Source organism: Engraulis encrasicolus, chromosome 4, assembly GCF_034702125.1.
Source record: "Engraulis encrasicolus isolate BLACKSEA-1 chromosome 4, IST_EnEncr_1.0, whole genome shotgun sequence".
NCBI classification, from domain to species: Eukaryota; Metazoa; Chordata; class Actinopteri; order Clupeiformes; family Engraulidae; genus Engraulis; species Engraulis encrasicolus.
Window position 1 is genome coordinate 38,769,828 of NC_085860.1, and position 16,159 is coordinate 38,785,986.

The window sequence follows — 16,159 nt, forward strand, 5'->3', positions numbered from 1 at the left end:
AATCAACCCAGAGAGGTGGGGGGATAGCACCCGTTCGTAAAAGAGGTTAAAGTCACACTTTCTAGAGTCTCACATTACATTTAACGACGTCAGTTGAAACTGGCTTGGATCAACTTTTTTCCAAGCACTGTACATGCCGTGACAACAGGTAAAGTGAAATTTGCCTAAGGTCTTGAAGAACAATGGAACGAACAGTCAGTGCATGGACCTGTGCTTATGTGCCGTCGCTGTCCAGCAATGAAACTGCTGAAGCGAACGCTGACCCACACGTAATAAGCTTGCCTACGCCCTTTGTTTCGTTTCCTTCCACACGGTGAAAGTGTAAACACTGATGACAAACAACTTTTATTTTTTGGCTTCCCCACATTTTCGTTTGTTTAATATACACAGTCTGTGTTCATATCGGTTTGCCTTTCCAAAGTGGTTGAATTCGCCCATCTCCCTGGAGCGCTCAGTCTCATTCTAGAGCGCTCACTCTGCCTGTCATATACAAAGCATTTACATAGTTTGGCCATAACGTTTGTCACTGTATTGAGGTAAACTAGGCAAACCGCCGTTGTTATGGCGATTACACGTGGAACAACTGGTAGATTTTCTGGTTGATAGTAGGTTATCATTAGTTTATATTTTACAAGATATTTGACGGGTAATGAGAGAGGGACTTAACGCCCAGACTGCTTGTAATTGCCGTTAATTTCCTCTGAAATATTCACAGCCTCCGCGCCCAAGGGCAACCTATCACTGTACTCTGAGCCAACCTCAAATTCCTCCTGCGTTTTGGACTGCGAGCCGGGAATGGATTCTGTAACCACACTGCCCTCAACCTCACCTTCACCGTCATCCTCCTCCTCGCCGTCCGCCTCACCCTCCACGTCACCCAGCTCACTCGGGTTAAAATTCTTATCTGACTCGACGAAAGAGGCCCTTGGGTTAAAGTCATGTGTTATTTGCTTCTCCATTTGGTCGGGATTCTGTGTTTTCATGATGAGCTTATAGGTTTTACCCTGGTACTTGTACAGCAGGTGGCAACAGGTGGCACCAAGCAGGGGCACGGTAGCCATGGCCAGCAAGAAAATACTAACTACCACAATTATAAGCAGTGAGGGAATTTTCTTTCTGGTGGTAAATACAACCTGGACCTGACACTCCCTGCTCGCATCTGCACTCTTAAGACACATGTGTTGGAAGTCAACACATTTCTTGTGTAAGGGTAGTTTCAACAAAAGTTGTGTTATATTTCAGAGATTTTTAACACAGAAAGTGCACAAATAACCAACACAACAATGTGTAGCTGCTTTTGGCCAATCAAAGCGTTTGCATGTCAGCGCGAGCGCATTTTTTAAAATTCGCCACCAGGAGTCACTCGTCACCCGTCAGCCGTTGCCAGGCTCGTTCCTCTCTGGTAGCTGTTGCATTCAAGGGACGCCTCGGCTGAGTCACTGAGGTAAGTTAATGTTTTCAAATATAGAATAATATGTACTTATTAGCGGATTCACAAAAAACGTAGCCGTATTTAATCGCAATCCACATTTGACAATCAGTTATCAAATAATAGTCCTCAAATATCGTTAACAGCAGTAGTCCCTTTGGACCAGTGGACACCAAATACAGTCAAAAGAAGAAGGTGCCTGTTCCTGAATGTTTTCGGTCACAGTGACAGTATACCACAATATAAGTGATATGGCCAGTGGGTTGTGAACGTTGGATTTGTAGTCTTATCTCTGACAAGTGTAAAATCTAGACTGTCCAATTTGGTTACTTTAACGGACGTTACCAACGTGCTAACGTTAGCCCCTGGACTACTAGCGAACTTGATCAGTATGCTATTGCTAACAGGCAGGGTAGCAGTCAGGAATGGATTGCAGCTTTTGGGTTTCTGTATTGGCTCGATAGCAGTTAGACTGCGAAAGTGTTGCAAAATGCCATGTACCAACGGGTAGTATTTAAAAAGTGTGCCAATCCATCAAGTGTGGTAAGTTGGTTATTCGTTCAAATTGTAGCTTGTCGTGGTTGTACATGACATGTATGTTTTTCATAATGTTTCGCGCCCAAATGAGTTAGTGCTGGAGGTGAGAGAATTAGCCAATCTGTCACGGTTAACTGTTCATACTCCCGGTCGTTGTCTGAGGAGGGAGATTGCAAACAAAGGGAAAATAAGAAGGTGCTTATTCATGAATGTTTCGTTTACACTGACAAGATATCTTAACTTAAGGTCGCCAAATTCCGCCCACTTCACTGATCACTTCACTGAAAACGTGATAATGTCACTATTTCAAATACTATTTAATTATGCTGTCGTATATTTGTGGGTAGCGGCAACTGTGTAGATGAGGTAATGAGCAATATTAGCTAACATTGGTAGCCCTTTCTATCGTAATTTGGCGATAACGTCCAGCATGTCCAAAATCTAGTTTCAGCACAATTCACTGGCGAAAGGCTCCCAATTCAGGCTTGATTTCAGGTCACGTCGGTATTTCCGTCATTGTTTATTATTCCTTCATGCTATTGTGCTGATTTCGTTCACACTTGTAGTCCTGGCTTTACCGATGCAGGAACTATGATTAGTTTGGTCGTTACTGTGGAAACGGTTGAATAATTTTGGTCCTGATCGAAACAGGGAAGCGGCCAAAGGCGAGTTTTAGCCAGAATGTCGTCGTGAAACTAAAGTTCCATGCTGCCATTACGACACCCTTCATTACAATGCTGTTTATGACCGTTTGACTCGGTTTTAAATGTCATCACAGTCTCAATTTGTAAGCATACAAACTCTGTATCATGCCGATATCCATTCCTGACTTATACAGTGGATACATACATTAACTATCATCACTTATAAGTAGGCGGGCGGAATTGGGGTACGGGCGGAATTAGGCGACTTGGCTATGATATGGGATAGGGCTACTGCGCCGTAGTGTTGGTAAAATCTAGACTGTCGTCGAAAGCAAATAAGTATCGTGCTGCTGCTTTGTTCAGTGTCGGTATGGCAACAGCAGGGTGATGGAAAGCAACACTTCGTAATTTCCACGTTATAGAAAAAATATTCGATACCAGGACGGTGACAGTGGGTGGGATGTTTGAAAAAGAGATGGGATACTTTCAATACAAAATAAGTGTTCAGAAGGGGTTTTAGTTTTCAGTTAGAGATATTATGACCAAAGACCATTTGATCCCCCCACCCACCCCCATTTTCTTTGCATATATTATTTGCACACTGGTAAATAAATTACTTGATTTGAGCTGAAACAATGACATATTTGTATTGGTTTTTAGAAATGTAGCCTAGACACTGTAACATTTAGTCACTCCAGCTGTGCACTTATCAAGCAGGCCTATAAGCTTAGTTTGCCTTATGGGCCTGCTGTACCTCCTCCACACAGATGGACAAAATGAATATAAAAGTGTGCATATGTGTTAAGAGGTAGTCTTACCATTGAAAATTGATGTTTAGTTCACATTAATATTTACCGGTATGCAAATGTGTGATATAATCCCAACATAACTGATTTCTTTTCTCTGTTTCAGCTGCTGTACTAATGGATCCCCCGAAATTGTTAGTCACCGTCTTCATGGACGAGAAGGAAATAAGCAAAAAAGTTCTTCGGTTGAGATCACTACAAGAGGTTGTCGATGCATGCGCTCCAACCACAGGAACAGACAGCCCAGATTGCTACAGGGTTATGAAGTTCGATACAGACTTCAACGAATTCATAGACACAGACTCTACTGACAGTGTTGAAGACAAGGACAAGCTCCAAGTATTCTTCAGATCGAGTGGAACCTCAGTATTGGTACGTGTCATAAAGTGTACTTATTTACATGCATCCACATTAAGGGCATTTTCACACCTAGGCCTATTCCCCTTTAAATGAACCAACACAGTCCTTTTCAAGGGTGTTTCATACCTGGTCCCTTTCAGCCATTTAAGTGATCTCAGACCTGTGGCTCAGCATTTTTGCTCATATGTGAAAGCTTCTAAGTGTTTCAAATATTTGAAAGAATGTCTTCAATCTTGTAGGCTGAACAGCTGAATACATCTGGGGCTGCAGCAGAAAATGTATTTGCGGTATGTATACCAATTCTGTTTCTCAGACTTCACTACTACAATTCACTGCTAATTTACTGGTCTATTTGCTGTGACCCTTAACCATTCAATTTGTCAGTGGCTATCAAATGTCTATACATGTTAAGTCAATCAACTGCTGTTTGCATTTTTCACAAACTCTTAAATTCTCAGGAATTAAATTCTTGTTTCCTTTTGAAGGTGACGCAGAATGTAGCTGTTCCAAGTGGCCAGCAGGTATGTGCTAGATTAACAACCAATATTCACCAAGACAAAGCATATTCCATTGGTGGAATGGTGTGCATGAAAGGTCTACATGACTACCATTTATGCTCTCATAGATTTCAGCCTGCGAGCTTGATTGTGAGGCAGTAAAGAATTTTCTTCAAACAAAAGACCCCCGGATATTGGCCTTCTACGAGGAGCACGGGACTTTGACTGAGAAATGGCGACGAGTATTGGTGACAACCACGATCAGCTACCTGGTTGAGAAAAAGGGATTGTAAGTAACTTTTTGTGTGTGTGTGTGTGTGGGGGGGGGGGGTTGGAAGTTTATCAAGGGGGGGGGGGGAATCCCAATAGTGTATATTATAGTGTGTATTTCCTGTGCATCTATAATTTCTATTATAGTGAATATTTCCTGTGCATCTTTTATTTGCAAGTGTTACTTGCTGTGCATATGACCTCTATTGTACTTCTCTTTGGATAAAAGCGTCTGCCTAATGTTATGTAATATTACAGCACTATGGAGAGTAAAAGTTATACATGTTGGTCATGTCCTTGTTTTCTGGTGCTTTCAGTTACCCCAACAGTGCTGACAAACAATTACTTGCAAGAGCCATCGTTACACTGTTTCCAGCGCTACAAATAAAAATGGAAGAGGAAAACGAAGGATATGTGAGTACATTTTCCTAATTGTGAAAAGGGACATAATGTAGTTGTGTGTGTGTGTGTGTACTGAAGTTGTGTACTGTAGTTGTGTGTGTGTACTTGTTGGGTTTTAATTACCTCTCCCATGTTACTTTACTACCTGCCACTTTGATTCATCTGGTCCACTGTTCTGTCCAACATGTCCTGATTGCAATGCATTTGCATACAATGCCTTTTAGTTCACCTCCATGCTAGCCTTTCTTCCTCTGACTGATTTATTCTTTTGGTCTCTCTGCGTCATGTATGACCATACTGCCCTCTTTGTATTGTATTCTGTTCCTTTATAACAACCATACATGCTTTTTATATTGTGTTTTTGCACTCTAGGAACATTTCTACGATCCTGTAAGCCACTCTGGCTTTCTGGAAGACAAACTAAGAAATATCCGGCGGAGTCTGAGGGATGACCAGCGGCGTTACCGCAGACGGGGAGGATCATCTGAAGTCTTGGTTAGACTGGAGGAAGTTGTGGAAAGCGATGAGTCTGTGAAAGAATGGATCACTGTAATTAAGAGGATGAAGCCTACTCCCGAAAATCGGTCATCGATAAAGATGGGAATGGACAAAACCTACACACACCGAAGATACTGGATTTCTAGTCAATCACCCACTCTGGCAGAGATTGTGGAACACTACCCACGCTTCATCGACATGCCCTATCTGGTGAGTTTTAAGACATGCAATCACGGCCCTACCATGACTCATGTTAGGGCACTCGTTTAACGTGCCGGCGACCCGGGTTCCATTCGCTGTCTGCGTCCATTTGCCGATTCACCCTTGTCTCTCCGCCCCACTCGCTTCCTGTCACCATCTCAGACTGTCATATCCGACTAAAAGCCCTAAAAACATATTTTTAAAAAATCACTGCCAAGGATGACCTGTACACTGTGTATTGGACAACTAATAATGGTGTGTGTGTGTGTGTGTGTGTGTGTGTGTGTGTGTAAATGTTCTAGATTGACAGCGAGTTCGCGAGGATGTTTCCAGACAAAGCAGATGCCTTCCTCCGCAAATGGGAACCCACCATCGTCCCAAAGCTTCTGAAACTCGCGTGCCTTGAGAAGAAAGAAGACTACACAGAGGATGAGAGTGCTGGTAAAATGGCTAATTTGAAATTATGACTAACAATTTGCAGGTATTCTTGGGTTGCAGTTGACGTCATTGTGCTGCCCCTGGTGGCGATCTACAGCTGCTGGTGGACGAACATTAAAAAAATGTACTTTTGAATGGGTTTCAATGGCTCCAAGCCAGGGTTGTCCACCATTTCAAATTTGCGCGCTCCGGTGAAGGGGCATTTTGACGTAACTGCAACCCAAGAATTGGTGTGAAATCTTTCTCTTCATTTGATTCCTACTCAAGATGATATAATAGGCCTATTATGCCATTATTCAATGTTAAAAAGCTTATAGTAACAACTATGTAACATGGACTCTGAACCTCAAGTGCCTTGGTTCAAAAAAGGTGGAAAAACACTGGTTTGAAAAAACTCCTTATATGCTTGGCATGTTGCTGTCTTCCTTTTTTGTGCAGAATCAAGTAGCTTCAGAGCCCTCAGGATGCTCGTCCAGTATCTCCCCCCTACTGCATCAGGACGGAGTAAAGGGTGGACCAAATGCAGTGTAAAGGCGGCAATGGCCTACATGTTGGAGATAAAGCCAGTAAGTCTTGAATTGGAAATATAGTTACCAGTAGTTTTCCTGTAGTTTGTTTGCAATGAACAACAGGAACATCAGAAGAATAAAAGAAATATACACAATAAAGATCTAACCACTTCACTTCACAATTTCCACTAAGTCACATCTCCGTACACCCAGCAATCCTAACTTCATTTTGGTTTGGGAGTATGCTGAAGCTGAGCGTAAATTCAGGAGGATCTGGCGAGAGTCATGCTACTGCTGGCATAGCTGCATCACTAATATCTGTTCTATCTGCACTGTTCATTTTGCAGATGGGAACCAGCATCACGTCACTTCTTCAAACCAGTGGCACGGTCTGTGATTCGTCAAATCAACAAACCATCAATCAACCACGCTTGGTGAGCCTGGGATACCCCAACACAGGAGCCCAATATGTCATAGTGGCCTCAAACGATGCTGTGGCAATTCCTCTTCAAGACGAAAGTCTAGCTTGCTGCCTAGATAAGCTTTTTAAACTGTATTGGATCTGCAATCTTGCCTATCCAATTCAGCTGGCGTCAGTGTTTGGATTCATGGAGCACGTGTATGGCTTGCAAATATCTGGTGGGAAGAGAGCCAAAATTGTGGAGCTTGTTGCCAAGCTTCAGGTGCTTTAAATTGAAATCATGTATATATGTCCAGTGTGCAAGAAGCTGGTTTCTAAAGATGTACGGAGGCTCATATATCATCTTAAGCATGTCCATGCGTTCTGTGACAGCCAGGATTACACATTAACATGCAGTCAGGAAAATTGCCCAAGAACATACAACAATTTCGGCTCTTACTCTAAACACTTAAAGAGGTGTCACTCACACAGTAATTTAGTTGATTTAGAACTACATGACTATGCCTCTAATTTACCTAGCACTTCAAGTACACCAACTGCACCAACTAATTCAAGTGCACCAACTGCACCAACTAATTCAGAAAACGAGACAGACAATAACGAAGAAAGTGTTGAGACTTTATTGGATGACAAAGACTATCTAAAAAAATGTGTTGGAGTTTTTGTTGCAAAAACATACTCTGCATCTAATGCTACTCAGTCTGATGTTCAGAAACACATTTCCATTGCCAGTGATCTAATTGATGAAACTCTCTCTTCTTTACAACAACAAACAGTTGATATGCTGAACATGTATTCTATACCACTAAATGATCAACCTGTTCAGAGTTTAATGCAAAATTTTGAAAGTGCTAGGAATATGTTTGAGGAAGTGGATAGTACTTACAAAATGTCAAAGTATTTCACTGATAATCTGTCTATAGTCGAGGCAAAGGAAATTTTTTTGGGTCATAGGGCTGAAACAACGCGAAGACAGGGAAAGTTTAGCCAAACCCTTGCAGCTGATACTTGTCAGTATATCTCAGTCATTGATACTGTGAAATTTCTTTTCAGCTGTGAACATTTTGAAAGAGTCTACAGACAAAGTAATAACAGATATGATGACAAAATGCATGATTATTCTGATGGTTTAGTTTTCAAAAGACATGAATTGTACAAGAATCAACCCAATGCTCTTCAAATTCAGTTGTACTTTGACGATTTTGAAACTACTAATCCATTAGGGTCCAAAACAAAAATTCACAAGATGGGAGCTGTCTATTTTTGTATACGAAACTTGCCATCCGAGTATAATTCAGCCCTGAACAACATTCATCTGTGTCTTCTTTTCAATTCGATTGATAAGGACACATATGGCTTAAAAAAGATCTTTGAGCCTTTGCTAGATGATTTGAGATTTCTTGAAACTAAAGGCATTGAGGTAGAAATCGGGGGTCAGATTACTACTCTATTTGGAACTGTATGCATTCTGACTGCAGACAACCTTGCGTGTCATACACTCGGGGGGTTTGTGGAGAGTTTTTCGGCAAATCGATTCTGTCGATATTGCATGGTTGATAAGCAGATGGCACAACAAGAATTTGACGATGACAGGCTTGAGATGCGCAACAAAGACAATTATCAGCTGCATGTTAGTGAAAAAAACCCAGCTGCTACTGGTGTTAAGGAGGATTCTTGCCTGAATACACTAAAATACTTTCACATCACTGAACATGTGGGTGTAGATGTGATGCACGATCTACTAGAAGGGGTTGCTCCTCTAGAAATTAAGTTAATGTTGCAGCAGTTTATTTATGTGGAGGAGCTCTTTACTCTAGAGCAGTTTAATGACAGGATTGTAAGCACAGACTATGGTTATAGTAATGAAAAGAATAAACCTAATGTCATAATTAATTTGAGGACAGCAGACAATCCTGTGAAACAAACTGCCAGTCAAATGTGGTGTCTTCTGATATTTCTACCTATGCTTATTGGAGATTTTGTGAGTCATGACAGTCAACATTGGAAGCTATATGTAATGCTTAGGGATATTTGTGATATAGCTTTTGCCCCGGTTGTAACAAAAGGAATGGCTATTCTTTTGAAACAATTGACTATTGATCACCATCGCTTGTTTAAAAGTATTTATCCCGAGAGAAATATTATTCCTAAGCACCACTTTATGATTCATTACTGGCGATTGATGTTTAAATTTGGACCCCTTGTAAAATTATGGTGCATGAGGTTCGAGGGGAAACATAATCCATTGAAAAAACATGCACATGTCGTTTGCAATTTCATTAACATTTCTAAGACCCTAGCATTTAAGAATCAAATTAAGAGCATGTTTGATTGGAAATTTGGCGAACCTCTTGACAAAAAACTGAAAGTGCCCAATACCTTTCAAGTTATGGTAGGGAGTCTTGTGAAACATGAGCAGTTTACTGAGTGCATGAAAAGCTTTGGACAAGACATAAGTATCTGCAGTAGAGTTAATTTGTGCAGCAGTGTTGAGATGTTTGGGCATTCTTTCAAAACTGGTGGTGTAATCGCGTTAAACAATGACTTGAATGGTGAGCGGCTCTTTGGACAAATTACATACATAGTTCCCGTTTCTGAAAGTGTTGATGCACTCTTTTTTCTCCAAATAATTACTGTTAAATATTTTGACGATCATCTTCACTCTTACGTTGTGGAGAAGACAAATGAGTTTGAAATGGTTAATCTAAAAAATATCGCATATGTTTTACCTCTTGATTTGTTTACGCATCGTGATTCTGAAAAGCACATAATACTAAGATACAAACTTGTATAGACTTTCATTGATGCTGTGCTATGAGGAAAGTTTTGGTTTTATATATATGAGACAAAATGTAAAGTTTAACAATGCAATTATCTTGCTGCAAATGTTATGAAATGTTAAACAATTTAATTATCTTGCAGCAAATGTTGTGAATTATTTTTTTTTGCCATTCAATGTATTGACCATTCTTAAATATGTCATTTGAATAATAAAATGATTGTCAATATGTAATCTCTAATTTGTTTGTATTTTTTCCCCTGAATTTATGTAAGTAGGAACAGGTGAAATGCATGACTTAAATAACATGTATTGATTTAAAATAAAGTAACACAAAAACATGTGGACAGTTACACAAAAGTTGTGTTGAATAGCCTATACATTAACACAAAAACCTGTTGATAATAGTAACACAAAAGTTGTGTTGAATGTAGTAACACACCCAATGTGTTAAAATCAACAAAAGTTCTGTTGTCCCAATCTGGACATAGAGATGTGTTAAGAAACAACACAAGTTGTGTTATTTTCAACACATGTGTTTTAAATGAAACCTCCCACCATTCCGACACTTTTTTTTTCCACTGCCCCTGATACAGCCCCAGAGAGATTATGAATCTCAGTTGATGAAAAGTGATGGCTCATTGTTGTGTCACTTTGTCGCAGCCGTATTTCGTTTTGCAGTGTAAAACTGATTCAGTGTCTCAAATGGCATTGTGAACTTAAGGAAAGGAGAAGGAAATGAACATGTTGTCAGAGATTGTAGAGTCTATTTCTCACATGGCAATATTGCTTGCTGGCAGTGAAACGGTACAAAATATGCCAAATGCAGATTTCGGCACCATACACGTAGACAGCTCCGGACACACCGATGAAGGTGTACGCTCGTGCTTGGACAGCTCAGTAACCTGGTGTCGGAATGGCGGTATGAAAATGTGTGAAGGTGTGTCAGAATGGCGGTATATCGGAATGGCGGTTGCCCCCCGCTATGATTTGGTTGATGAAACTTGCATGACATTTCTACTAAACTTTGTGAGGTGAGAGGCTCATGACCTTCCCAGTGACCATGACCTTGACCTTGACAATGACTTTGACCTTGCATTCTTCTGAGATTGGCAGGCATGGCCACTCGTATAGGCCCGGCTTAGATCGGCACATTGTGGCCAGAGCCTCATCAGCAGCTGTTTGGATTAGATTGCTCACCTCCTCAGTCTTTCTTAATCCATAACATATTCTTTCTTTTAAAAAAATATTTTGGGGGTTTTTCAACTTTTATTTAGACAGGACAGTGAAGAGTGGGACAGGAAATGAGTGGGAGAGAGAGACGGGGGAGGATCAGGAAATGACCTGGGTCGGGAATCAAACCTGACTAAGCCACAGGCCCTAATATATTCGTTCTTGGCTGATTTTCAGTGCATGCAAACGTTTGACAGGTTGCCTTTGCCGACCAATAGCAAGTAACACTAGATTGCTCCCATTTTGTCCTGGTACTTCTTTGGATGTGCTAACGTTCTTTCATTTCTGACATGCGTCAATGGGTAGGCTACAGTATGTATTTCTCATGCATAAATGGTTATGTACTGACTGTCTGCGTTTCTCTGCAGGGGTAGTCTGTTCCTGATGTCCTACCTGCTGTTCCCCGTCAACGTGCTGATCGGCGTTCTGCTGGGCGTGTGGCGGACGGTCATCTCGGCCCTCTTCAACATCCTCCACCTGGGCAGGATGGACCTCAGCCTCCTCAACCGCAACGTCGAGGCCTTCGACCCCAGTCAGTTCCACTCATGGGCTGCTGCCTGCCTGATGTATCAGCCCGTGTCTTTCACTTAGGCCCATTCACATTAAGCAGAATACATATGTAAACGCATAGTAGTGTATCCGTTTACGCCTCCCATCCCCACTAGCACGACGAAATCAAACACGGTAAACTGAGCTGAAGTGGAGAGATCAGAGAATGCTGGCTTGGAACATTCCATTGCCATGACACCATTTCTGTAAACGACAAGTGTGGACAGAGATTTTTTGTTCTACGGATAGACAAATTTATGTGGATGGGGCCTTAGTTGTCAAAGCAAAATCAAAGCGAAAGTGAATTGGCACTAGGTGGCTCGAGGAACGCCACTGTTGTCATAGAATTGAAGACAGTATATAGAATGAAATGCGTAGAATAAGGTGGAGTAGAGATAAGAGAATTACTCATATCTTCTGTCTCTGGATTTTTATTACAAAATCATCAAGCTTCTTGGTTAACATTACATAGCACAATTAAATATTTCTGGCCCCTTCAAATAATATCACACAAATAATGCATGTACTGCATGTCCATTGTATGATGCTCTTATGCTACATGAGAGATTATGAATTCATTTCAAAACACATTTTGGATGTGACACATTTTGAGGTGAGAAATCGGTAGAATCCTCTCAGAGTTAAAGCATCCTAGTTCCCATCCTCATGGTAGCACTTTTCACTACTGTTGCTTTTTATATTCATATATTCTACCCATTAAAAGATTGGATTGCATAATGTATCCAAATGGCTGCCAAGTTACACAAGCAGGTGTCTGTGCACACGTTTTTAAGTGCTTTCTCTGCGGCTGAATGTTATTCAGATGATTTCCAAGCCTGTAAATGCCACACGGAGCGATTTCCCTGCAATTTCTGCCTGGGGCATATCACCCGCGGGTTGGTGGGGGAAGCCATGAGATTCACACAGCGCTGCGCTGCGCTGGTAATCTCAGTGCAGATTGCTTTTTTTCTCTCTTTCTGCTCTCCCCATGGCTCTGTCTCGCCGTCTGTCTTTCTTTTGGTCCCTCTCTTCCCGTCTGTCTCTCTCTCTCTCTCTCTCTCTCTCTCTCTCTCTCTCTCTCTCTCGCTCTCTGCCTCTGTATTCCTTCTGTATCTCTCTAGAAGGGGTGACATTTCACAAAGACATACAAATACACATGCACAGACACACACAGTTTTCCTCCACTTTTATCAATCTATATCCCAACCCTGCCTTCACTGTCTTCACTCCCCGTATGGTGTGGCATACCCTGCTTAGTTTTAGTCACTTTGCCATTCTCACACACTTTTACCCTGTATGCTTTTCTTTACCTTCATCTATCTGACTGGCCCCTGTCTTCCGTGTGCTCTGCAGGCTACCGCTGCTACGCGCACTACCTGAAGATCGAGGTGAGCCAGTCCCACCCGGTCATGAAGGCCTTCTGTGGGATGCTACTGCAGAGCTATGGCCAGGACACAGGCCCCCGCACCAGGGACGCGGAGGAGGGTAGGGATCACACACACACACACACACACACACACACACACACACACACACACACACACACACACACACACACACACACACACACTGTGCCAGGACACAGGCCCCCGCACCAGGGACGCGGAGGAGGGTAGGGATCACACGTACACACACACACACACACACACTCACTCACTCACTCACTCACACACTCACACACACACTCACACACACACACACACACACACACACACACACTCACTCACTCACTCACTGTGCCAGGACACAAGCCCGTGCACCAGGGACGCGGAGGAGGGTAGGGATCACACACACACACACACACGCACACACACACACTCACTCACTGTGCCAGGACACAAGCCCGTGCACCAGGGACGCGGAGGAGGGTAGGGGATCAGACACACACACACACACACACACACACACACACACACACACACACACACACACACACACACAGTACCAGGACACAGGCCCGCCCACCAGGGACGCAGAGAAGGGTAGGGGATCACAAACACACACACACACACACACACACACACACACACACACAGTACCAGGACACAGGCCCGCCCACCAGATACCTTTTGAGTGTGCAACAACAGAATCAATTACAGATGGTGGTGACGAGGCACTGAATCAGCAGAGGACCTTCAGATTTTGCAGCAGAGGATCATCAGATTTTGTATCAGATTTTTAATCTTTTAGCATCCCCCACCTCAACCGCCAATGCATTTTGATACAAGCACCGATCTCCCTTGAGTGTGTGTGAACAACTGTCAGTTGTTTGGCAGAGATTAGCGTTGGGATTACACAGATGGGCCTGGCTAATTGACTGTTTCATATTTATGCTCCTCACGGGCCTGGTGTAAAACCCAGTGTGTTCCAACTGTGTGCATAAGATTATGTGAAACCCTGCTGTTGATGCATTTTTATCTCCCCCTTTGCATCATCCTCATCAGTTGGGTTACAATGGTGTGGTGCTATTTTTTGTGAATGATGCATTTTACGTTTGTTGTTCCAAACAAATGTGATGACATGCCACCTTTTCTGAGAAACGCATTTTATTCAGTATTTTGTGGTAAGTACACTGTATCTAGATTCTTAACACATATGTTGATGTATGTATGACCCACCCCCAATTTAACATGCCTCAGTTTGTAGTGCCACCTGAGACGTCAGATATTAGGGAAAATTTAGAGATAAGTTACAATCACCTAATCCTTGAATCTGACTGACCTTTTGTTGTAAAGAAACGCCACAGAACATTTAGGTAAACTTATTGAGTACTTTGGGTTATGTTTTCGTCTCTCTCCTTAATGTAATTGAAAGACATGTGATGTTCATAATTATTGCTGATGAGCATTGTGTCGTTGGTTTTGTGTGTCCCTAATCGCAGGAATTCAGTTGGTGCAGCAAGAGAAGAAGCAGAATAAGGTATCGAGCGCACGGCGCGCGCGTGGTCACTGGCAGCTGCTGTACACGCTCGTCAACAACCCGTCCTTGGTGGGCTCGCGCAAGCACTTCCAGCGCCAGACTTCGGGGAGCTTCGTCAACGGAACACTGAATCGCAGCGGCAAAGAGGGACAGGGCGGCGGCGCTAACTGAGCTAGCTGCCTCTGCCAAGCCCAACGGTTTAAAGTACCCAGCCTGACACTGCACTCCTCGCCACACGGCCGTTAGTTTCCCACGCGTGTTGGCCGTTTGTGTGTGCGCCCCTCCAGCCATATTGAAGATGCTAGTGTTAGCTGTCTGCTACTGCCTATGTACACTGGGTTGAGTGCGCTCTGAGTGAGTGTGCGCATAGCACTGTTCTGAAGAACAACCCCAACTCTAATACACGGAGCACGGGGTGGGACGTTCAGTCAGGATTTTTAGAACTTAAGCGCCACGGGGCATTTACAGGCATTTCTAAATCGCAGACTGTAATTTGTTTGTCAATATGTGTGTGAGTTTATGAATGGATGGGTAAACGACCTACAACTGTGTCTGTAGGGGTGGGTATTGGCAAAGGGTTCACGATTCGATGCGCATCACGATACACATGCCACGATGCGATTCTATCACGATGCATTGCGATTCATGTACTACTGTGATGCATTGCGATATTTACTTCAGTAAATGTGTAAAATACAGCTTATTTGTCAGTTGCTGTGTAGCTTTCATAAGTCAGTTAATTCTATTTAAGCATTTTATCATCTGGGAGAGAGCTTACATCACAACAGAAATATTACCTACTCTCTACTGAACAAAATCAACCCGTGGCAAATAGAATTTTATTGTTATCAAATAATCAATTGTCATGAATCCATGCAGTATATTGAGAAAATAAGTATCACGATACCTTGTCATGAATCGATGCATTGTATCGTGAAAGTAAGTATTGCGATGCATCGATTCGACGATTATTTTGCACACCCCTATGTGTCTGTGTGTGTATGTGTGCGCGTGTTGTGTTTGAGGTTGATATGTTCAGTGACTAGCAACTTCACTTTCCTGAAATTGATGAAGCACTGAGTTCTTCTCTAACCAGCTCTGGAAGGTTAGAATATTTATGAATGTACAAAGTATTCTATTTTGAAGATTTAGCTGATGTTAATTTGAACTGCATATAATATTACAGAGTTAAGTGAAATGGTCACACATTGTGGAAAATAAATAAATAAATATAGCTTTTTTCATCTGTAGTCTACGTCTTGTTAAATGTATGGATTTCCCCGAAATGTCTAACTGTGAAATTCAACACTGGACCTTCCGCTCTCATCTCCACAGGTGTCTTCTCCTTTTGATATCATTTTCATTGTCTCGTTGCTCGTCCTCCTCTTTCGCCAGACCTGTCTCGCGTTGCCTTTGAAGAAATCGAGTGAATTTATTTGTGATTAAAAATATATATGTGTAAACAAAAAAATAATGTTTCATTATTTGGTTGAATGAATTAACTTCAGATAATTAAATAGAAAAAATGCCACCTCGGTGGGTCTGGGGCTTAGATCTACACTAAGCAATAGAGACAAAGGGCTATCAAATGTTTTCTTTTGAGCTTGTGGATCTGAATGTGTTGGTTTGTTTGCAAATGTATCTTTTTGTTGCACTGCCTCTTACAT

At 42.2% G+C, this 16,159-nt stretch overlaps 2 protein-coding genes across 2 annotated transcripts in view; both read left to right on the forward strand.

Moving 5' to 3' along the window:
- stra6 (signaling receptor and transporter of retinol STRA6) overlaps positions 1-15,742 on the forward strand; it is a 54,316-nt gene extending 38,574 nt beyond the window's left edge. Inside the window, exons 15-17 of the mRNA XM_063197389.1 lie at positions 11,393-11,556; positions 12,927-13,058; positions 14,455-15,742. Coding sequence (XP_063053459.1) covers positions 11,393-11,556; positions 12,927-13,058; positions 14,455-14,663 — 505 coding nt within the window. The 3' untranslated portion in view covers positions 14,664-15,742. The remainder of the gene's footprint in view (positions 1-11,392; positions 11,557-12,926; positions 13,059-14,454) is intronic.
- LOC134447026 (uncharacterized) lies at positions 1,201-7,283 on the forward strand. Its single transcript, XM_063196310.1, has 10 exons — positions 1,201-1,444; positions 3,523-3,788; positions 4,016-4,063; positions 4,262-4,297; positions 4,402-4,562; positions 4,861-4,957; positions 5,318-5,653; positions 5,947-6,085; positions 6,521-6,648; positions 6,939-7,283. Exons 2-10 carry the CDS (start codon positions 3,534-3,536, stop codon positions 7,281-7,283), a joined length of 1,545 nt encoding a protein of 514 aa, XP_063052380.1. The 5' UTR covers positions 1,201-1,444; positions 3,523-3,533.
- Positions 15,743-16,159: the final 417 nt, after the last annotated feature.